Consider the following 24334-nt stretch of genomic DNA (forward strand, 5'->3'; position numbering starts at 1 on the left):
TTTTAAATCTTGCTTTTTTTTTTTTTTTAGTTTTTAAAGATCAAAGATATTGGAGCCAAGAAAAAATAAGATACTTCAAGACAGAATAATGAGAATAACAACCAAATCAATTCTTAGAAATTAAAAATACAGTAATGAGACAAAATCTAGCCTTGAGGACATTTTCCCAAAACACAGAGCCAAATACAAAAAGATGAAGTATAGGGGGAAAAAGTTTTAATTAGGACCATGCCAGAAAGTCAAGAATCTGAATAATGGTCATTCCGAAAAGAGAACAAAGAAAGGAAGAAACAGCGTCCCTGAAGTGAGCGTACGTGTCGATGGACCAAGCGTGCCCGGGAGAGCCCGGCACACTGAGTGAATGAGCTCACACGGGATGCATCGTCACAGGATCGTCAGAAGACCAAGGGCAGAAGGGGCCATCTGCGCCGTCCCGCACACGGACACTCAGAACAGCACCGGAGTCCAGCATAATGCACAGAGCAAGGGGACACTGACCGCACCCCGTGTTGGGACACTGAGTGGAAATTACCACCACTGGGGGGACGTGTGGGGCCCCGGAGCTGCGGGCCAATCTCGGGGACAAGGCTGCAGGCTGGCTGCGTGGGTGCCAGCCTGCCTCTGCTGGGACCACTCCTCTGGAGGCGCAGACTCGGCCGCTTCGTTCACAGAGAACAATTCATTGGAAAGTGGGAATTCTCTTCTTCTTTCTAGCTGCTGCAGTGGGTAAGGCCGTGAGCTTATGGTCCTGATGAGGGAGGCACCGAAATGGCACATGATGTTTCCAGCACCCGGAATACACCACGGCAGCCCGAGCAGGTGTGCCTCGGCGGGCTGGAGCGCCAACCCGCAAAGCAAAGGGCTGTGCCTTCCATTCCCAGTCGGGCACGTACCCAGGCTGCGGGTCCGATCTGCATTTGGGGCATGAACAAGAAGGCAAAACTGGCGTTTCTCTCTCACATTGATGTTTCTTCCCCCCTGCCCGCAATTTCTCTTACTTCTCCTGCGTCTGAAAGCAATGAAAAAATGTCCTGGGGTGAGGATTAAAAAAAAAGGGAAGAAATATATAACGACATATACTATATTTTCTTCATCCTTTTTGACTTTGGCTTGTTTACCAACACCCTTGGCAAGGGGTCTCTTTTATATATTCTCCATCAGCGTGCTTATTACCTCCTCTAACCAACCAATTCTTTTGCTACACAGTACTTACTTGGTGTGAAGCAAACGAAGTTGTTCTCACCGTTTATAGAGTTAGAGGGAGAAACTATTTTTAAGGAGCAGGAATGTTGAAAATGAAACCCAGTTATGCTTGGCAAGCTTCCATCATGAGCAGTCACATTTGAAATATATATATAAGCCCTGACATTTTTCTTTTAATGTGAGACAGCTTATTTTCTCTGGAGATGTTTTGCCTAGAGAAGAAAAGATGAAAGGAAAGACGTGATAAATGTTTTCAAATATTTAGAGGGCTGCCGTATGGAAAAAGGAGGTGAGCCTGTGCTCGGCGCTCTGCAGCTTCAGAAAGGGGCTCCATTTTAGCAGGGTGGGGGCGCGCTCCCCCAGCCTGCCCGTGTATGAGCAGAAGAGCCCCCGGCGTGGTGGCAGAGCCTGGCACAGCAGCCAGCTTCACGGTGCCCTTCCGCTGCGGCTCCCTGCTCCCAAACCTGACTTTTCAGCTGGTCCTACGTGAAGGCAGCTGTTTGGGGCCGAACTGTGTCCCCTGCGAATTCCTATGTTGAATCCCTAACCCCAGCCCACAAGAATCTACCTGTATTTGGAAAGAGGGCTTTTAAAGAGGTGGTTAAGTTAAAATATGGCTGGGGGGGAGGGGAAGAATCCAATCTGAGTGGTGTTCTTAAAAAGGGTTATTAGGATACACAGACACCGCGGATGTATAAGCATGATGGGAAGACCACGTGGAAAAGGCCATCGTTGGCAAGACAAAGAGAGAGACCTCGGGATCCTGGACTTCCCAGCCTGCAGATTGTGAGAAGATACATTTCTGTTGTTTATACTCTCCATTCTGTGATGTTTTCTTCTGGCTGCCCTAGCGAACCGGTACAGCGAGATAACCACCTTGGGTGTGGTGCCAGTCTAAGTGCTGCCAGTCCAGCGTAAAGACGGTTAAAGAAACCAGTTCATTCGATTAATAAAATCGCGCACGTACGTACCCGCTTTCTAATCTAGCACGCTTTCCACCAAAACAACTAATGTGTGTGCCACAAACACTGGAGGTCGGAGATGTCGGCGAGGTGCGGACACCTGAACTAAAAAGTGGTTTGAAAAAATTCCAAGGATGGTACTCAGGAGTAAGACGCCATGGGTAAGCTACAAAGCTGTGAAATTTCAGCCCCGAGGATGTGTCTCCTGGAAGTTAGCCAGGCGTCCGTTCCCATGACGTAGGGACGCTGCACTCGAGCACATCAGTGTGGAACCAGGCAGGGGTGTCCAGCCCTCTGGACTCTCCGGGCCACACGTTCAATACATTGCAACACAATCACCAAAAAAATCTCATAGCATTTTAAGTAAGTGTACGATTTTGTGTTGGGCCGCATTCATAGCCGTCCTGGGCTGCAGGTGGGACACGGGTGCTATGTCAGGTGAAACTGGGGATGAGTCGGTCTTTGAGAAAGCTCCTAAATTGTTTCATTAAATAAACTAAATGGCTAAAATAGCTTAAGGTTTCCATTCGTGGCTTAGTCGCATTAGAGAACCATTCATCATGGACCACCACGTTCTCTCCAAGGGAAAGGGTCTGACTCTCGGTGTGTTATCTGGACAAGCCCACCTATGCTCCTCCTCAAATGGACCAGAGCACCGACCCTACTCGTGGGGAACTCAAATAGCCCCCAACTACTGCCACTTATAAGTCATTGCAGTAATTTCAGACTGACTGACAGTCTTTAGGGCAAGGAGACACAGCCTTTAACATCTTTTACCCATCCTGGGTCATAACCAACCCCAATGACATCATTCCCATATTCTCTCATATAGAGGGAGAAATACGTTACCTGTAGACACATTTATGAAGCTACTTATCTTTCTTTCATACCTAAATGATTACATATGGAGACATTCTTCAATACATTTCCCCCTTTGAACTTTCTGTTCATTAAAACTTCAAATCTAAAAGTTGGCTTTTAAGATCAGACTAAAAAGAAAAAGCAGAAAGGTGTCTTTATAAAAAGGCATAATGAAATTACCAAGTCGATTCCCACCCTGCCCAAGGTCACTTGGGTGTCTTCAACAGCTAATCCATCACCTGGTTTCTAGTACCTATATTACTAGCAATGCTGATGCTGCTGGGTCATAGAATTTCACAGATGGATGAGGATACTCATGTTACAGATAGAAGCTGATGCTCCGTGAGATAAGGGGGTCTATTCAAATCAAGGTCACACAGTGGACTGAAGTGATTTACAAAATCAAGGGATGGTAAATAAAGATCTTACTCCTTCTTCTCCTCCTCACCCCCATTTTTTAAGTTAGAAGAAAAATACAGGTTCATTACTTGGATATTGTTCAGAGGAAAAGGGGCTTCTCTATGCTGTTTGGCTGTTAATTACTCAAAAAAAGAAGAAGAAAAATCTGTGTTTCTTTAAAGATGAAAGCACTAGAGTGTTCTACCTGAAATCTGTCAATGACATCAGTCATTTCAGAGAGGCACACTAAAAATATGGCTGCCGAGCCAGGGAATGAATAAAAATCAGCTTCCGGAAACTGGACACCAGCATGCTTTTGCCTAAGTTCAAGGCCTTTTTTTTTTTTTTTTTAAGATTTTACTTATTTATTTTTAGAGAAAGGGGAAGGGAGGGAGAAAGAGGGAGAGAAGTATCAGTGTGTGGTTGCCTCTCCGCACGCCCCCTACTGGGGACCTGTCAAGGCCTGTTTTGTGAGTGTTCTCCCAAGTTTTCAAAGTATTACAAAACAGGATACAGCTTGAAAAAATGTCATGGGATAATATTATACTCGAAACACCAAAGTGGGGAAAAACAAAAATCCCTTTCTTTGTCTGCTGAGCACCTATATTTGATAGCATCTCAGGACTCGCAGTCTTAATTTAATCACAAGCAGGTCAGGGTCTCATTTCATGTTTCCAGGTAACACCTGGGCAACCGCTAGTGAGCAGCTGTAAGTTCAGCACGGTGTCCTGAAAAGCATCCCGCTCTGCTAGTGCTGCTGCCACAAAAAAAAAAAAAAAAAAAAAAAAAGCCTTGGATGAGCCTATAAAGCTGTATATTTAACCACGCAGGAAATAAATTAATAAAAAGGGAAAAGCGAACTATGAAGGAAATGAACGGATAGAAAGTAAAACGCTAACACATCTTCCTCTCCCACAGAAGTAACTTCAAACTGTGTCTTATTTACTCAAATATTTGTGGAGCACTTGCAATGTGCCAGATGCTGTTCCAGACCAGGGGGTTCAGGACTGAACCATCTAGACCCCTCCCCCGTCCCTGCCAGAGGTGGGGGAGGGGGGCGGATAAGAGACAGACAGGGAATGCCAGCTGCTGATGAGTGATGTGGGGAGAAATAACGCAGAATGGAACATAGACACGTGGGCAACAGGCGTGTCTTCATGAAAACACTAACAAGGTGCCAATTACGCCACAAATTGAAAGAGAAAGGGGACTGAGTCATAAACACACTTCTTTCCGGTAGAGAAAGCAGCCTCTCAGAGAAAAAAAAGTATTTGGCAGCAGGGGGGCCAGGCAGCGACGGTCATCTTTGAACACAGACCTGGAGCAGCCTTTAGGGTGCTCACTATTCAGAAAGTTCTTAAATGATCAAAAAGCGAAGAAACACTACCTGCAACTCCAGAATGGACTTTCTGAAAGGTAACGAGATCCGCAGGCAGGGCTGCGATCACCTGGCAGTAACCTCACGACCCTTCCACGTCCCAAAGAGGCTCACTATGCACCCAGAGCCGACAGGCTCAAACAGCAAATGTACTAAAAGCAGAGACTGGGATATGGAGGAAGCGCCATTGGAAAAATGAAATTCACCATCATGTTACAAGTTAAGCTCCTAGACAATTGAGCAATGAATCCTCCAGGTGTTACCGGGTCTGGGGGAAATATCCAGAGAGAAAAAAGTGGAATCCTGTGAAACACAAGAAATATATCCTCAGAAGACCTTCTGCTTTAAGCAACACCATTTGGGGTTTTGCTTTTCTTTTTCTCAGGGTTGAGGACTGTCCCAGGGGCCAGAGCAGATGTACAATAGTGGTCCCCCCTCACCTCACCTGAACAACCTCGTCACCATCCTCGGACTAGTGCAACAAAGCTTGTTCATCAGGTGAGCTGGCCCCTACCCCCCCGCCTGCCCATGGCAAATGCTATTGGCAGAGATTCCTGTTGCTGGTTTAAATGCCCTCACTCTGGTATGCAGACCGTACAAAGAATATGTCAACAAAAACGTCAACAAAAACGCCGAAACCAAGAAGACCACCGACTGTTTATTTGCTCACACAAATACCTACAAAAGTTTTAAATCTAAAAGTTGGACCCAGACCAAGAGATAATGTTTTTAAAATCTTTTTAAGGCATTGAATTCATGGAAAACCAAGTAAACCCAAAACTATAGGACAAATGACAATTTGGGTTGAGAGATTTTTTTTTTAAATCTCTTCAGCAGGAGCAGATTTTCCACAAAACGAACAGCACTCACGCAGCCCCTATGAACTCTGGGCATACTGTTGGGGGCTGGGATAAGCCTGAAACAGGCTGATACAATCAGGCCTGAAGGTTGCGCCTGAATAACAGGATGCTGCGGTTAGGAGCCATAGAACCTCCCCTCCTGGACATGCGGGTGGCACACCAATCAGTGCCTTGATCACGCGCCCGCCATGCACCCCCCGGCCAATCGCAGGCTAGAGCACGCTCTGAAGCCACCTATCCACTGCACTTCCTCCACTGCCCTCCTCTATATAACTCCCCTCCATTTTGAAATAAATTTGCAGCTTGATCAGAATCCTTTGTCTTGCTGCCATTCTTCGCGCCTCCTGTCCCATCCCCCTTCATCCGTTACAGGTATATCGGCGGACCCCGTTGACTGCCTCGCGGGCCGAGGCAACTGGCGCCAACGTGGGGCCCCGCTGATCGCCTGTGCGGACCGCTGTCCCCTTCGATCGCAGCGTTTTCGCCCGGCTCACGCGACTACTCGGCCGTGCGCCGGTATTCCCAAAGGACCCCGTTCCCCCGACAGCGGCATTTCAAAGGTAAGACGCAGCCATGGGACAGGCATGCTCACAACATGATTTGTTCGTTGCTCAATTAAAAGAGTCTCTCAAGGTGCGCAAGATAAGAGTTCGTAAAAAGATTTGAATTCCTTTTTCACTTTCGTTTTTAAAATCTGCCCATGGTTTCCTCAGGAGGGTAGCATTGACTCCCGCGGCAAGAAATTCTCCGCAGTCACTCCCCGGCCCCCTCCAAAGCCCCCTCAGTCCACGGCCTCCCCAACGTTCGTGCTGACTCGGTTTCGCGACCTCCCTCACGAGCGCCTTCAATTTGTCCTTCTGTCTCCATCCGAATAGATACAGACCCTCAAGTCCCTTCTCTGTACCCTCCCCTTCAGGAGTTCTATTCCTCTGCTCTACCCCCCAATTCCCAGGACCCCGGCGACCAGTTAGACCCCTCTGAACAGGCAGAATTAGAGGACGAGGCCGCTCGCTACAATAATCCTGACTGGCCACCACTCGTGGCGGCAGTCCTTCCGCCATTCAAACCGCCTCCTTATAGTACCTCTCACGCACCCGCCGCCGCCATTTTGCCTTCAGCGCATGGCGCGTCCGCCATTTCGCCCGCGGCGTGCAAGGCACCCCCATGCCTCTAGCTGTCTCCACCAACATATCAGCCCTGAATATCACTGAACAAAACTGCACCCTCAGCATACCCTTTAGAGTTCAGCCTATGCTCTTTGACTCCTCCCCTTGTATCTATAAAAGTTCACAAAATAATTCTTTTGATATTTCTGTTGGTTTCGCCAGCTTTACCAATTGTAGCCACACGCTTAATTACAGTACATCCCTCTGTCCTGGCCCAGGGCGAGCATTCGTGTGTGGTAATAATCTAGCTTTCACCGCCTTGCCCGCCAATTGGACAGGGCTATGTGCCTTAGCTGCCTTATTACCTGACATAGACATCATCCCAGGAGATGAACCTGTCCCCGTCCCTGCTTTTGACCACTTCGCAGGACGACACAAAAGAGCCTTAGCTGTTATTCCCCTGCTTGTTGGTCTAGGAGTCTCTGGAGCAGTAGCTACCGGAACTACAGGATTAGGAGTCGCAATTCACTCCTATACAAAACTTTCCAAACAACTTGTCGATGATGTACAAGCCTTATCAAATACTATTACTGACATTCAAGACCAATTAGATTCCCTAGCAGAAGTAGTCCTACAGAATAGACGAGGTCTAGACTTACTCACAGCAGAGCAGGGAGGTATCTGTTTAGCTTTACAGGAACGATGCTGCTTTTATGCCAACAAGTCAGGCATCGTACGGGACAAGATCAAGACCCTTCAAGAAGACCTGGAAAAACGGCGAAAAGCTCTGACTGAGAGCCCTTTCCTTACAGCCTTCAACGGACTGCTCCCCTTTCTTCTCCCTCTCCTCGGGCCTTTAATAGCTATCATTCTTTTCCTGACCTTTGCTCCCTGGATTCTCAGGCGCACCACAAACCTCATCCGAGACCAACTTAACTCCCTTCTTGGCAAACCTATCCAGATACATTATCACCAGCTAGAAATGAATGAACCTGGCACTGACTCGCAGCGTTTTCTCTGAGAATGTCCTCGTGCATAAACTCCCTTTACACCCCCACCTCCTACGAGAACAGTATAACTCTTGGCATTATACTTTACATATGAATTGTAATGGATACCGCTAGGTGCAGAGCAAAGCATCGCAAGGGAGAAGCTACCCCGAAGGTAGCCCTGCCATGTCTCCTGAGAGGCAAGTCGGCTTGCATAGAGGTCAGCGCCCCAACCCTCTCCTCCGAAAAGGGTGCTTCAGAGCTCAGGACGAGCTCCGGAGGAGCCAGACCTCTGCCTCCCCTAGCCGGTTAATGTCCACTCCTCACCTTAAAAATAAAAATAAGGGAGGAGATGTTGGGGGCTGGGATAAGCCTGAAACAGGCTGATACAATCAGGCCTGAAGGTTGCGCCTGAATAACAGGATGCTGCGGTTAGGAGCCATAGAACCTCCCCTCCTGGACATGCGGGTGGCACACCAATCAGTGCCTTGATCACGCGCCCGCCATGCACCCCCCCGGCCAATCGCAGGCTAGAGCACGCTCTGAAGCCACCTATCCACTGCACTTCCTCCACTGCCCTCCTCTATATAACTCCCTCCATTTTGAAATAAATTTGCAGCTTGATCAGAATCCTTTGTCTTGCTGCCATTCTTCACGCCTCCTGTCCCATCCCCCTTCATCCGTTACAGGTATATCGGCGGACCCCGTTGACTGCCTCGCGGGCCGAGGCAACTGGCGCCCAACGTGGGGCCCCGCTGATCGCCTGTGCGGACCGCTGTCCCCTTCGATCGCAGCGTTTTCGCCCGGCTCACGCGACTACTCGGCCGTGCGCCGGTATTCCCAAAGGACCCCGTTCCCCGACAGCGGCATTTCAAAGGTAAGACGCAGCCATGGGACAGGCATGCTCACAACATGATTTGTTCGTTGCTCAATTAAAAGAGTCTCTCAAGGTGCGCAAGATAAGAGTTCGTAAAAAAGATTTGAATTCCTTTTTCACTTTCGTTTTTAAAATCTGCCCATGGTTTCCTCAGGAGGGTAGCATTGACTCCCGCGGCAAGAAATTCTCCGCAGTCACTCCCCGGCCCCCTCCAAAGCCCCCTCAGTCCACGGCCTCCCCAACGTTCGTGCTGACTCGGTTTCGCGACCTCCCTCACGAGCGCCTTCAATTTGTCCTTCTGTCTCCATCCGAATAGATACAGACCCTCAAGTCCCTTCTCTGTACCCTCCCCTTCAGGAGTTCTATTCCTCTGCTCTACCCCCCCAATTCCCAGGACCCCGGCGACCAGTTAGACCCCTCTGAACAGGCAGAATTAGAGGACGAGGCCGCTCGCTACAATAATCCTGACTGGCCACCACTCGTGGCGGCAGTCCTTCCGCCATTCAAACCGCCTCCTTATAGTACCTCTCACGCACCCGCCGCCGCCATTTTGCCTTCAGCGCATGGCGCGTCCGCCATTTCGCCCGCGGCGTGCAAGGCACCCCCATGCCTCTAGCTGTCTCCACCAACATATCAGCCCTGAATATCACTGAACAAAACTGCACCCTCAGCATACCCTTTAGAGTTCAGCCTATGCTCTTTGACTCCTCCCCTTGTATCTATAAAAGTTCACAAAATAATTCTTTTGATATTTCTGTTGGTTTCGCCAGCTTTACCAATTGTAGCCACACGCTTAATTACAGTACATCCCTCTGTCCTGGCCCAGGGCGAGCATTCGTGTGTGGTAATAATCTAGCTTTCACCGCCTTGCCCGCCAATTGGACAGGGCTATGTGCCTTAGCTGCCTTATTACCTGACATAGACATCATCCCAGGAGATGAACCTGTCCCCGTCCCTGCTTTTGACCACTTCGCAGGACGACACAAAAGAGCCTTAGCTGTTATTCCCCTGCTTGTTGGTCTAGGGAGTCTCTGGAGCAGTAGCTACCGGAACTACAGGATTAGGAGTCGCAATTCACTCCTATACAAAACTTTCCAAACAACTTGTCGATGATGTACAAGCCTTATCAAATACTATTACTGACATTCAAGACCAATTAGATTCCCTAGCAGAAGTAGTCCTACAGAATAGACGAGGTCTAGACTTACTCACAGCAGAGCAGGGAGGTATCTGTTTAGCTTTACAGGAACGATGCTGCTTTTATGCCAACAAGTCAGGCATCGTACGGGACAAGATCAAGACCCTTCAAGAAGACCTGGAAAAAACGGCGAAAAGCTCTGACTGAGAGCCCTTTCCTTACAGCCTTCAACGGACTGCTCCCCTTTCTCTCCCTCTCCTCGGGCCTTTAATAGCTATCATTCTTTTCCTGACCTTTGCTCCCTGGATTCTCAGGCGCACCACAAACCTCATCCGAGACCAACTTAACTCCCTTCTTGGCAAACCTATCCAGATACATTATCACCAGCTAGAAATGAATGAACCTGGCACTGACTCGCAGCGTTTTCTCTGAGAATGTCCTCGTGCATAAACTCCCTTTTACACCCCCACCTCCTACGAGAACAGTATAACTCTTGGCATTATACTTACATATGAATTGTAATGGATACCGCTAGGTGCAGAGCAAAGCATTGCAAGGAGAAGCTACCCCGAAGGTAGCCCTGCCATGTCTCCTGAGAGGCAAGTCGGCTTGCATAGAGGTCAGCGCCCCAACCCTCTCCTCCGAAAAGGGTGCTTCAGAGCTCAGGACGAGCTCCGGAGGAGCCAGACCTCTGCCTCCCCTAGCCGGTTAATGTCCACTCCTCACCTTAAAAATAAAAATAAGGGAGGAGATGTTGGGGGCTGGGATAAGCCTGAAACAGGCTGATACAATCAGGCCTGAAGGTTGCGCCTGAATAACAGGATGCTGCGGTTAGGAGCCATAGAACCTCCCCTCCTGGACATGCGGGTGGCACACCAATCAGTGCCTTGATCACGCGCCCCGCCACGCACCCCCCGGCCAATCGCAGGCTAGAGCACGCTCTGAAGCCACCTATCCACTGCACTTCCTCCACTGCCCTCCTCTATATAACTCCCTCCATTTTGAAATAAATTTGCAGCTTGATCAGAATCCTTTGTCTTGCTGCCATTCTTCGCGCCTCCTGTCCCATCCCCCTTCATCCGTTACAGGTATATCGGCAGACCCCGTTGACTGCCTCGCGGGCCGAGGCAGCATACCAAGCTGGGACAGAACTTTCTAGTCTGGAAAGGGCTGCATTTCTGTATAAGTAGTTTTGATAAGTGATAAATCACCTAGAAAGAATTCAGAAGGGGCTAAATCTCCCAGCCTAAAGTAACTTGTTGTGAATTCTTTTTCATTTTAGTTAAGTATTTCTTATTGTATACGACCTAAAAGATAGCCCCTGAAATTAAATAACCTTCAAGCCCCCTCCAAAACATTGGTATCTGACCCTGTTACACAGTTCAGAAAACCTTTAGCAGGCAGTTCCTTTTTTCTATCATTGAAAGAACATTTACAAGGAAACAGGATCTCATTTTCATTTCAGGAAGAGGACTGGTTCTGAATTACCAGTATTTCTAGTCTTGGAAAGAGAGCAAGCCAGTCAAGGTGTTACTGTAGGTAGCTAGCTAATTATTAATAAGAAAGAGAGCAAAGGGAATTAGACATTGAGCTTAATAAACTGGGGGGCATGAGCCTGTCTGCTTCACCAGGAAGCTGCAGCCTCACACCCCAGGGGAACACAGCACTGCTCCACTAGGGATTATTAACACACCTCCCTCGCACCCTCCAGGACCAGATTGTTGGGGGGGGGGGGGCTTGACTGAAAAGGCCTGTCTACCTAGGGGGTGTGGACCTATCAGAAGCCTGCAAAAGCTTGAGAAGTTTATTGGTTCTTTTGAAAAAGCACCTGGTCTGTCCCCAATCCAAGCTAATACAATCCCACAGGAACAAAGAAGCTCTCTCTCTTTCTCTTTCTCTCATTCTCTCCCCACCCCAACCTGGTAATGCACTTGCCCCAGGCATCTGCATGTTCTCTTTCACCCAGAAGCATGTGACCATGTGGGTCAAGCAGCTACCAGGGCTCGCAGAAGATGGTGTGGACTCCAAAATACTAAGCTTTAATATAAAACAGAAACTCTGGACAATGGCTTTTGTTTTGGCCTTGCTGAGGACACAGTCGGACTTTTTCCATGGCGGGACAGGCAGAGATGGGACACTGGAAACCCAGGGCAGCCTTCTTCCCAAATAAACCATTTTGCCACACCTCAGTCTCCCACATGCGGGTCCTTGGGATGATTTCCCTATAATCCGGTGGAAGAGCCTAATTCCCAACAACAACAAAGGGGCAAAAATATATCCACATATATGTCTTTGTCTAAATACTGTCGCTCACCTCAGATTAAAAACACTCTGGCAGGAGTGCCCCTGTGTTGACCCACGTGTGGCAGGACCAAATCCCACTGCTGGCCAGTCCCCCCCGGGACCACAGTAAGTCACAGAGATATGCTTCCAGAAGTGGATGGTGGTAGCAACCAAGGTCCCCAAAATTCTCAATTAAGTGTTACATAAACATTACAAATGATGTCTTTGTTTACAGGTGGAACAGGTCTCTTTAATTCTTTTTTATGAAATAATCATAAAATCTAACCACAGGCTATCACTGATGTCAAGAGAAAAAAAACACTAAAAATATTGTTTAATAATTTAACGTAAAGACTCTGTATTTACCTTACCAGGTACACAAAACAGGGAGAGAAACAATAAAGCAGGTGCTCCAAGCTGCCTCCGAGACCCGCTCACCCACAGGAATAGTATCAGTTCTGCCCAGAACAGTAAAAGCTCGTCCCAAAGGCAGGGCCTCCAGAAATGCCCCTGGTGGTGGCCTCTGCAGCCCTGGGTATGCATGGGGGGGGGGGGGGATTCTTCCCAAGACAACAAGACCCTTTCAGGATCTTTTAAAGAACAAAGCATAAGGGTGACCACTCTTGCAAGAGGCATTTGCTATTTGCTCAGACCCCAAGGCCAGGGTCAAAAGCCTGGCTGGGTTTAGGGAGAAAAATGGAATAATCATAGGGTGGGGACAGATCACTTTCTCTAACAACAGTGCTGTGCCAGATGGCTGAAATGCAGATGAAATCATAACCAGACTAAAGGACACTAGCCAGAAGACCTCCAGCAGCCATGTCACAGACAGAAAGGGCAGCACGGAACTGCGGGCATCTGCCCTTGGCTCCCTTCTCTCATCAATCCTGAACTGTGTCGGATGAGAAGCCTGACTCCTGCCACCTTGGGGGCGCACTTCAGCGATCCCACGTGGCCTACTAAATACTTTCGGAACACCACCCAGCTGTTCTCCCTTCTGGGTTTCCATTCCACCCTTTGCTGAGTCCATGACTCCAATAGATGAGTCTGTGGACATGCCCGGCACAGTAACAGCACGGTGGTGATGAGCTCACCCTTGGCAGTATGCCGAAGTGGCTTTGAATCCCGAGAATGTGATCAACCTACCTCATAGGGTTGCTGTAACTTTTTAGGGCCATAATGCACAAAAGGCACAATTCCAAAACCCTAATAAAAACTTGTGAAGTGTTGGCCGTGATTATTCTCCTTGCTTTGGCAGTATCCCTGGTCTCCATAAATCTAAAACCAACCTCACCTCAGCCCCCAGATTTTACCTGACCCTCTGACCTCAAATGATTGTTCCACCTGAACCCGGAGCACCTCTCGCCTCTTGCAAAATTCGTTAGATCGCCCCCACATCTTAACCTTATTTTTACGGGATGTATCCTTCCGTAGACTGGCTTCCTGACCCCCCTGATGACAAGCACCACAGGTGAGGGACCATTTCTTAGCTGTCCTCATCTTCCCCCAAGCAACCGGCACCCTGGGCTTGGCCATGGGAGACTCCAAAACTGGCTTGATTTGATTCAAAAGCTAACACAAGTAGGACAAAGTGTGGGGCCTGGGAATTTGAGTTGGGCCACTGCAATTGTGTTTACGGAAATTACTTGAAACCCTCACACTAGGTTACACAAATCCTCCTTCTGTGAGACCATACGTACATATTTCTAACTTCACAGTGCATCCTTGCTGCCATACAAAGATCAGTGCTGAAGGTCCTCACAGCAAGTCTCCCAGCAGGCCACTTTGGCATGAGGATTATTCTGAGCGAAAGGCAATCAAAACCCAGCAGAGTCAGGAAAAAGTCTTCACCACCACTTTCCATTAAATTTACCATGGAAAGGGGCCTGTACCAATGAGACAGCCATTGGCAGAGATTCCTTTTTACCTGAGAAACTTACCTACGTGGCGGGGTGGAGCAACCTCCCCCCTCCCCCAAACATCTCCTCGGCCTCCCTGGGACTGGCCTTCTTCCGCTCTGCATCCCCAGACCCCCGCCCTCTCCTTAGCTCAGGAGCTCGGATAAGCTGCAATGACCAGCTGCCCTTTTGTGTCTCCTGTCTTTATGCCCCCACTTCGTATGTCAGTAATTAAATTTACTTTCTCCTGTTAATCTGTCATGTCATTTCAGGCAAAGAATCTAGAGAGAAAGAAAGGAAAAATTCCCACCCTTACAGCTTGAAGCAGCTTTATGGGGACACTGGTTCCGCAGGTTGGAAGAACCTCATCGAACCCCAGCAACAGCCAGTCTCCTTGCAGAGGCCTTTCCCATACAGTTGTCTTGGTCACATGACATGCAAGAGTCAATTTACTGTGAGCCAGATCACCAATTTATGTATCTCCAATAGTGGTTGTTAAATTAGTCCTTCATTTAGGGTTAAACAGAATGATGAAAATAGACCTCAAGGATGGAGGATGGTTCTTCTTCAACATGTGGCCCTGCACGTGAGACCTAGTGGTCAAGGTGCCTGATTCTGCGCCTCAGGTGTGGTTCTCACCACACTCCACATGGGCTGAAATCGAGCCACTGGCGGTGTGCTGACCAGTGCGCTTTCCAACGACCACTCTTCTAGGACTTCAAACACACAGCACATCACAGTGGCAGGGAGAGGCATGCGCCTCAAAACGTACATCACCAGAAAGACCTCCACGTGTGTTAGTGGGCCATTCTTTAGGGTGAGGGGTACTGACTCTAAAAGCAACCACAACCCCAGCGTTTCCAACAGGGATTTACATTAGACACCAGACAAGTAGTTGGGACAAGGCAACAGTGGAAAAAAAAACCCCAAAACCAGAAAACAACATCAGGTTGCAGATAAGGACGTCTAAGAAAGGAAACATGACCTCACTTCCTGTCCCCAAGGACTGGTATAACTTCCTAAACTAAGCGCAGGGCCTACACAAATGGTCAGATAAATACTTCCTTTTGTAACCGATTCACTGGGTTTGTTGTCAACATCACCCACCCCAGGGAGGATGACAGTATATACTTTCTGCCCAGACCTGTGTTTATTCTTCAACTCAGATTCCCTGCAGATGTTGTTTGCCCTCGGGCCCTGGTCTGGCCCACAGCCTGGAAAGGTGGCTTACCCTCTGCGACAATGACTTCCTCCTCCTGGCCGTGCAGGGCTCCCTCCTGGGGGCCCTGCTCTCCTGGCTCAGCTAAGCTGTTGACCGTGGACAGCTGACCATTCTTCTGTAGGAGCTATGGGGAAGACAAAACTGAGCGTCAGTCTTCACAGCCAAGTTAGAGATACTATAACATCGAGAAAAATAGATCATTTAGAGGAGAAATACACAGAAACAGAGGCTCGATGACAGTGAAGACTTAAGTCTTTTATTCACCTGAATGACCGACCAGCTACCTTACAGAAGGTGCCAGGAGCTGCTGTCAAGCAGACAAGGCTTTGCATCCACGTAACCGTGCACGCCACCCATTCATTCACCCAAACACCACTCGTGACTCACACACCCCCCCGTGCCAGGCTTGGCTGAGACCTGACAAACAAGGAACACATCCCATGTGGCCCCCACCACATGGAACTCACAAACTGCCATGGAAGCCAGACTTCTCTAAGTATCTTTTACCTTAAAGTTTCCTTGTGATTAGAAGTTACGCATATTTGACTAGAATATGCATACATGACAATGTGCCCTTCTCAAGGTACAGAGCAGGCAGTTTAAAAAATACATTCACAATCGGGAAGGAGGAATACATAGAACAAGGGACAATAAACAGCAGCCCCTAACCTAGGCTGGGGTGCTGGGGGAGGGGGGCTTCTCGGGAAGAAGAGGTAACCCTGAGACCTAAGTCCCCGGGCAAGGGGAGTGTGAGACAACAGCAAAGGGTGCAGAGAAGAGGGACAGGTGGAGAGGCCCCTTGGTTCGAAGGCCGGTCTATCCAGAGCGAACGAGAAAGGAATAAGAAATGCGTGTTTTTACGGTCATTGTTTTTCCTTTAGAAGGTCTTACTAAAATAGTCATCAGCAATCTCCCCTCTAGAATAGTGTGTGCAATCGAGGTCATCAGTTGCAAAAACTGTAGATGTATAGACATGCCCTCAGGTCATTTTTTAAATCCTGAGAATATGGGTAAAAAGTTTTAAGCCAAATAAAAATAGCACAATAACCTGGAGGGACCTAAAGATTTCAACAATATTTTATAGTTCATATGCTTTTCCCATTTGTCTTAATGCCGACATAGCAGGTGCCGTTGTTCCCATTTCATGGATGAGTACCCTGAGGTGCAAAGCGACGGCAGAGCAGCTGGGTGGCTGGACAGGTCCCGCGGCTCAGGGACAGCACTGGCTGTGGCCTGAAGGCCAAGACTCGCCACTGACAAGTCCCAGGGCTTTTCCACAACACGACGAGTTGTTGAAGGAGCTGTTGCTACGCACAATGATAAAATGCCTCAAAGAGTGTTCCACAGTGCCCGGTCCTGCTACTCCAAAGAAATCTCCAAGCTTAACACTGCACTTGGCAGCATCCCACGGTGCCGACAGGCCAGCGGAGCATGCCGGCCAAACTGCTGACTTCCATCGGAGCCTGGAAGGGCCAGCGGGTTCAAGACAGTCCATCCGGAAGGCTGCAACTGTGCTACATTGGTTCCACCTGCGGTTCCCTGCGCCCAGCAAAGCTGCCCTTCAACGGCCTGAGCTGCTCCTGAAATGATACCCCTGCACCGTAACACCCACGCTGCCAACAGAATGGTTGGCTTCCGCAGGCCTGGGCCGAGTCCATTTACTAGACAGAATGCTCAGATCACGTTTCCACTTAAAGTCTTCTCTTACCAAACTATGCAAAATGGGGCTTTTACATGAAACCCGATGACAAAAGCAAAATGGCGGGGGGGGGGGGTCTCCACAATGCTCATCAAAAAACGTCAGCGATTAAGAGTATTTTAACTAAATATCACTAGTTATGTGCACAGGTTAGACTTGTACTTGATTAATAATATGAAGAGCCAGGGGAGGAAAGCAAGAAACACATTATTCCAGGCTCCCCAGCAACCCAATGAATCTTAAACCTAAAAACTGGTGACACGTGGACCATAATATGGCAACTAAACAGGGAACATGCAGTGAATGTTGGCCCTGGTTTAGGAACCCGAGCTCTGAAGTTTGACAGAGTTTGCAGCTCTACAGAGTTTCTGTGAGTTTTGAAAGATTTCTCATAATTGTTTGTGAATTATCAAGCCCGAGGTATCTTTAGCGGGAGTCGTATGGAGTACCTTTAAAAGACATGAAGGATCTTAAAGGACCAGGTGCAAACTTTCATGTCCATTTAGAAATGATAGACGTATATGATGAAGTATATTAGACGATGTAAATGAAAGGAGTCTTAAAAACCGAGCTCACCTGCTAGCCTTCCTTACACCTGAAGTGTGCTGAGTAAATTCTGGGTTAGTCACTTCCAGCAGCCACAGGGCAACGGCCTCACCAGGGCAATGGTCTCGCCTTCAGGAAGGCGTCTGATGAACTGACTTTGGTGACAGGCAATTTATGGTGGTGACAGTGTTGAAATTGAGTTTAGACATGATCTCAGGATACGCGTAGCTTGGGTCTGGCAAGTATACCCAGGCCGCAACCCCACGGGTGACGTCTCTAGTAAATATTCGGAGTCTACAGCCCATCAACCCCCACACAAAAATGGGTCTTCATTCCTGGCCCCACTCAGACATTTTTACCATTCTGTTTCACCTAGAGACGCTTTTCACAAAACCTCATCTGTTCTTGAGGCTGGATTCTGAACTTTTTTCCAGGCCATAAAAAGGGGTGTTTCTTTTCCTTCTCTCCCACCCCCAACCATCTAAATAATTCATGATCCAATGAATGGTACACCTAAGGGTTCCCATGCCTCTCAGAGTTATCAATACATGAAGGTCACCCCAAGTCATAAGAAACCTAACATTGTTCCTTAACATTTGAGGTCCTTTCTACCCTTTCTGTGTGTCCATATGCACATGTATATTCTTCGAAGAAAAAAAAAAGAAGAATACAGGCTTTTTATAACCAAATTGTTTCATATATTGTGGATGCATTTCTTTGGTTTTTTTTTCTTTTTCTTTCTCTTTTTCATTTCTTCATCAATAATCAATAAACACATCTGGCTCGTTGTCAGCCATTCGCTCAAAAGTTATGTTTTTTGAGATGGGAACTCGACTTGAAAGTCTTGCTCCTCGCACTTACACGCACTTACACGTAGCAAGCACCAGGAAACCTGTTTTCCCACTGGATCTGTGCTTCAAAAAGGGTAAACGCCTCCTCTGAGCAAATCAAAACCCTCAGTGTTTCCAAGCTCACATCCTTTGAGTAGGTCAGCCAGAGTTTATTCCCATAGTGTATTACCACATTACCACTAAAAAAATGTTGAAAAAAGATCTCAAAAGCTTCCAGCATTTTCCTCTCATTCCTGTAAGAACAAGAACTGAGAATCTCAGAAATGGTCGCCAGGGCATTGCAGAAAAACGACCACACTTGGTCCTGCTTCCTCCTGCACGGCTGTCAGAGGGAAGCATTGGGCTCCTGCGTGAAGGAGCAAAACAGAGGCGCTCCTGACGGCTGTCAGGGTGCTGGGGAAGCGGGGTGGGGGGAGCCCACTAAGGCCACCATGCTCACCACAGCAGTGCTCATTGTCTCTGGATGACCGCACAGGGTCCCACGGTCCAAGGGGCAGATGAGGCTCTGAGCACACAATTTGCCCCGACTCCAGAGGCAGACCCCATGGTGCAGAACCATTCAGTGGCCGTAGGAACCAGAACCTTGTGAATATGACAAGGACACACACACACACACACACACACACACACACACAATTAGAATAAAACAATATCCCGAAGGAATTTTACATCCATGACCGGATTTGTAAAGAAAACTCTTTAATGTGTTTTCCTCCTTCAAATAGAAAGTGTTTTGAAAGTAAACCTCTAAAAAAGCCAAATAGAAATCAGAGTCTAAATCAGTAAACAACATCTCTGGAGAAGAATTTTGAGTGTGCACACCCATTGGCTCCACTGCCCATTCTACTAGGCGTGGCTTTACATGCGTGTGCAAGTACTAGTACAAAGATGTGCAGCAGCAACAACGACAGCAGCAACCATAAGTGACCGCCGCAGAGGGGAAGAACGAAACTATGAGACATCCATGAGGGAGGAGGTGAAGCTGAACACGCTGCTGTCCCCGACTGAAGTGGAAAAAAGCAAGGTGCTGAGAATGTTTGAATCCTTTACAACGCCTTTGAAATAAAACAAAAACAACTAACAAGGGGGGAGGGAGGGGGAGAGCACTTGCTCCAATGTTCACAGAAGCGTTAAAAAAAGTCAGGAATCATGTATCCCGAATCTTTAACAATGGCTACCTCTGTGCAATTGCTCTTTGGTTGCATCCTTTGGAGGGGGTTCAGGGAAGAGACATGGTGTTCTTTCTATTCGCTTTATCATTATGAAGGTAAAAAATACATCGAACCCTAAAGCTCATGACCTCTTACACTGTGAGCATGCCGAAGAACCTGACTTTTCAGGGTTCATGAATCTTACGACAACCTGGAGGTGATACAGGGTACAGTCGGGTGGGGCCCCCAAAAAAAGATTTGGAATGGTGTCCAGAATTCAAAGTGTATAGGAATACTGGAGAGACATATAAGATGTCCTCACCCCTTCCCTCCCCACAGGTGTGAGTGGGGGGGAAGGGACACATGGAGCAGGAACATGCAGGGCTGTTTTGTACAGCCACAGCCTTGCAGCTAATCCATGGCATTGTCTTTTAACATATCTATAGCCTTTGGCGGTCACTTGGATGTGTTAAATGGCTGTGGCTAGGCTTGGAGCTAGGGGGATGAAGTCACTTTCCCCAAGATGTAACTGGGGGCAGGTCCCCCAAGTTAAGCGCCTGCATTGGGGCTTGGAGAAGATTGGCTGGAGGACATGGGATGATGACTGCCCAGACTAACGATGGCAGCCCAGTAAACTTGTATTAATACAGAAATACTGGCAGGTGTAACTGATCTTGGGAGAAGTCGGAAATAGGGGTACAGAGGAAGATGGGTGCTAGGATTTAAAAGCCAGACACAGCAGCCATTGAGGGAGAGAGCCACGTGGTTTCAGCAGAGTGAGGACCCCCTCTTGGTGAGGTGAAAGAGGGAGCCACGTGGTTTTGGCAGGGTGCAGAGCCCCTCTTTCCCAGGTGAAAGGGAAAAACCACGCAGCTTTGCTGGAATGGAGATCCCTGCAGCCAGGTGAAGAAGAAAGCCACGTGCTTTTGGTGGAGTGCGGACTCCTGCAGCTTTGGTAGAAGAGGCCCACGTGGCTTTGGGATGCCCCCTTTGGCTGCGTGGCCTGGAAAGCAGGAGAGACTTTGACTGGAACTGGGTACAAAGGACTCTTGCCAGTGGACCATGAGAGGGTACCACAGTATTTTGGATTAACTAGAGAGAGATCCTGCCTGCACGGCGACACAGCTGACGGTGCCAGCGGCCTGCAACACAGACGTGTGCTCTTTTCCTGATTTAAGGTACCCAGAGTTGGGACAGTGGGAGAAGGGAGCGCTGTGTGGGGGGGGGGGGTGTACAACCTAAAGGACTTTGATATTTTAGTGGAGGCATTAGGCCTGAATAGCATTAAATAAACATTTTGTTTCCTTTTCACAAATCTCTGGCATTGAGAGATGTCTTTCCAATTGGCGGCGGACAGAAGAGCCCAGTAGATATTAGTATTCTGTCCTTGGGAGGGGCCCCTGTTGTATAGCAGTTTTTGGCATCCCTAGGTGGGCCGAATATTGTATTGACCCCCACCTCGGACCTCTTGTTCTGTAACAGAGGGACCAGAGAAGACCATGCTATATACAAAATCAGTCAGAAAACGTTAACAACCATAGGCTTTCACTCACGTGTGGGATATAAAACTGAAAGTAACAAACGAACAAACAAGAAAACAAGAAAAAACTCACAGACACAGACTGCTGTACTGTGGCTACCAGAGGGAAGTGGGGGGGTGGTAAAGCAAAAGGGGGTCAAATATGTGGTGACAGCAGGTGGTCTGACTTGGGCGGAGGGCACACAGTGCAACTTCCAGACCCTGTATCACCGACACGGGCACTTCCCACAGACACAGACACCAATGTGGCAAAGCCTGGGGGGGGGGCGGGGGGCAGGGCTTGGAGGGTAGGTGCAGCATCCAGGACAAAGGAAGGGAAATGGGGGACATCTGTGTAAGTGTCAACAATAAAAAAGAACACTGGAAATTTCTATAATCTTATTAACCAGTGTCATATCAATGTACACTCAAAATGTACACTCAAAACCTACCATCTTATTAACCCATGTCGTCCCAATAAATTTAATTTAGAAAAAAGAAAAAACATCGGTCTTTTCAGGTCTTCTGAGCCAAAGGACTGAACTGCCCTCAGGGACCTTTACGGAGCGGCAGGGCCAAGGAGTGGAGCTGGGACTCCAACCGGGTGAGCTGACCTGTAAGTGTGGTTTAAATGCTCTGCCTCCGGGCTGAGCTGCCTAGGAGCAGCAGAGTCGCTAACTTAGGAAACACCCGGCCCACCCTTTTCACAAAACCTGGCACAGGCTCTAAGGATGGACGTTTCTGTCCCCATGACAATGCCCACCATCTAGCTGATGCGCGGTGCTAACAGGTTTTCCCTTTCACTTGGCTGTCGTTTACAGAATACTGACTGCATTGCTTCAAGAGGTTGTCGGAAAATTAACTGAAAGAGTTGTTTTAAAAGTCACCATTCCATTTCAAATGAATTACTTCTGAGCAGAAATCTGTAAAATCCAAATCTAAACAGGGCATAATACTTTATGGCAGAGAACTAGGTACAGAAGAGGAGATGCTTCAGTTAATTAAATGAAACTGATCTCATTCCTACAGATAAGGTCACTTCAAAAAAACAACAAAACCCAAAAGGAAAGAAAAGATAAACAAAAAAACTAACTTAAAATGCAAAACAATCTAAAGTACCCCACACTGGGGGGATGGTTATAGCCTAGCTTGTAGGCATTGAAAGTGGTCCCTACAAAGCATATATAATGGTGTGGAGATGTATTTTATGTCACCATATTAAATTTAAAAAGCAAACTAAACACACGTACACAGAATGGTCACAAATACATACGAGAACATACTGTAAAACAGCAACTATATTACTAAACTGCTACTATCAAAACATACCAAATCATCACTGGGAAGGGGACTGAGAATATTCAATACCCTTTCATTTCCTACTTTTCTGTGTTTTGTTGTTTACCTAACCGACATGACTACTTTTACAACTGGTGGTGGGGGAGTTTTTCCTCCACAAGTTATTTCATTTGAGTTTGTTTATTTCTAGTATGGACAGGAAACAGTTAAGAAAGGGAAGCATTTTTTAATAGATTTTATTAATTTATCTTTAGAGGGGAAGGTAAGGAGAGAGGGAGAGAAATATCAATGTGTGGTTGCCTCTCATGCATCCACTGCTGGGAACTGGCCTGCAACCCAGGCATGTACCCTGACTGGGAATCAAACCGGCAACACTTTGGTTCGCAGGCCCGCACTCAATCCACTGAGCTACACCAGCCAGGGCTTAGAAAGGGAAGCATTTTAATTCTAACTTCTACCAGTCCCGTGAATTTTCATGGGAAAACAGAATTGCTTTAAGATAGACACTGAATGGTAAACTCGTATTTCAGGAGCTTTTTTAATGCAAACTAAATCCTATTCACTCAACCCTGGGGGGGCAGGGGCTCACAGCACACCAGCAGAGTGGGCCCTGGGTACTTCGGCACAGGACTAAATCTTTCAAATCCGGTATTTTATCGTCATCTCCCCATGTCACACAGGCTGGTAACTCCATGCCAGCAAATGGGAGGTCATAGACTGTCCTCATGTTCGTGTTGAGGGCTCGGAAGGAGGCAGCATCGAATATGAGACGGGTCCAACATCAGTAGAGCTCTGTTCAGGGAACTCAGGTCTCACTGTCTCCATCCCAGGCACTCAGAGCTGCGGCTCAAGACCCAGTCAAGTGGCCGTGACCTTGAAGCAGACTGTCACAGCAAGAGGAACCTGTGGCTGGGGGGGTGTGGCCTTTTCTGTCTAGTGTTCCGGATTGGTTTGACCCTAGGGTAGGGAACGTAAGTTATGCTACAGTGGGAATGGACCGTGATAACACCCCACCCCTCTCCCCCGATACACCCACACACAGCCGCACAACTCCTGGCCGTGGTGAGCCCACCCACCAACGTCACTAGAAAAGTTCACCGTCTTAAGGCTGAGGATTTCTTTTACACAAGTCAAATTCACATCTCTGGGATCATGCTGTCCAGACAGCCAACATCCAGGCAATGGGAAGAATACTTCCTTCCCCCTCTTATCTAAACACACACACACAGCCCTGGCTGGTGTAGCTCAGTGGAATGAGCACGGGCCTGTGAAACAAAGGGTCACCGGTTCGATTCCCAGTCTAGGGCACATGCCTGGGTTGCAGGCCAGGTCCCCCAGCGGGGGACACGTGAGAGGCAACCACACATTGATGTTTCTCTCCCACTCTTTCTCCGTCCCTTCCCCTCTCTAAAAATAAATAAATAAAATATTTTAAACACACGCACCCAGAAAATGGTCCAGTGGATGTTTAGATTTCTAGGTAGAGGCAGCACCTAGGAGGGAGGCCCCACGCGGGAAGCGGCTCCTCCATCAGCGATCCATGCCCCGTGGTCCGCACAACAGGAGCCGCAGCCTGTCTGGGGCCTTCCGCCCTGTGACTGAGCTGGACCGAGCCCTGGAGTCCCTCTGCGCCCCTCCCACACGGCCACGCTCGCCCACGGTGCACCCCACCTGAGACGCAGAGTGAAACATCAGGGAAACATCAGCGTTGAAATCGTTTTAAAGGCTTCCTCGAAGATTCTAAAAAATTGCTGCGAACTCTGTGATGTGTGATATAACAACATGGTTGCATCACTTTATAGCGCCCTCAAGTCTTGGAGATCTATAATGATGGCTCTACCAACGACATATCTCGTGTGTTCCAAAATAGTCAAAATCTGAAAATTAAAATGAGACGAAGTAAGACTGGCAAAATGTTGATTACAGTTGAAGCTGGGGGTGGGGACATGGGGTTTGTTACTCTCTACTGTTGCATTTGGCTTTGACGTTTTTCAGAATTAAAAGAAAAAAAATAAGTTTTCTTTAGAGAAGCTCCTCGCAGTTCAACTTTGGGGTGCAGTCAATAAAATCTGTGGAGTCAAGAGAACTTCAAA

The 24334-nt window shown here is 48.0% G+C and overlaps 1 protein-coding gene across 1 annotated transcript in view; it reads right to left on the reverse strand.

Annotated features, from left to right (window-relative positions):
• Positions 1 to 24334, reverse strand: part of AKAP12 (A-kinase anchoring protein 12) — an 83540-nt gene that overhangs the window by 23879 nt on the left and 35327 nt on the right. Inside the window, exon 2 of the mRNA XM_037156819.2 lies at positions 15186 to 15300. Coding sequence (XP_037012714.2) covers positions 15186 to 15300 — 115 coding nt within the window. The remainder of the gene's footprint in view (positions 1 to 15185; positions 15301 to 24334) is intronic.

Source organism: Artibeus jamaicensis, unplaced genomic scaffold, assembly GCF_021234435.1.
Source record: "Artibeus jamaicensis isolate MK-2021 breed Jamaican fruit bat unplaced genomic scaffold, CSHL_Jam_final contig_497, whole genome shotgun sequence".
In the NCBI taxonomy this organism is placed as follows: Eukaryota; Metazoa; Chordata; class Mammalia; order Chiroptera; family Phyllostomidae; genus Artibeus; species Artibeus jamaicensis.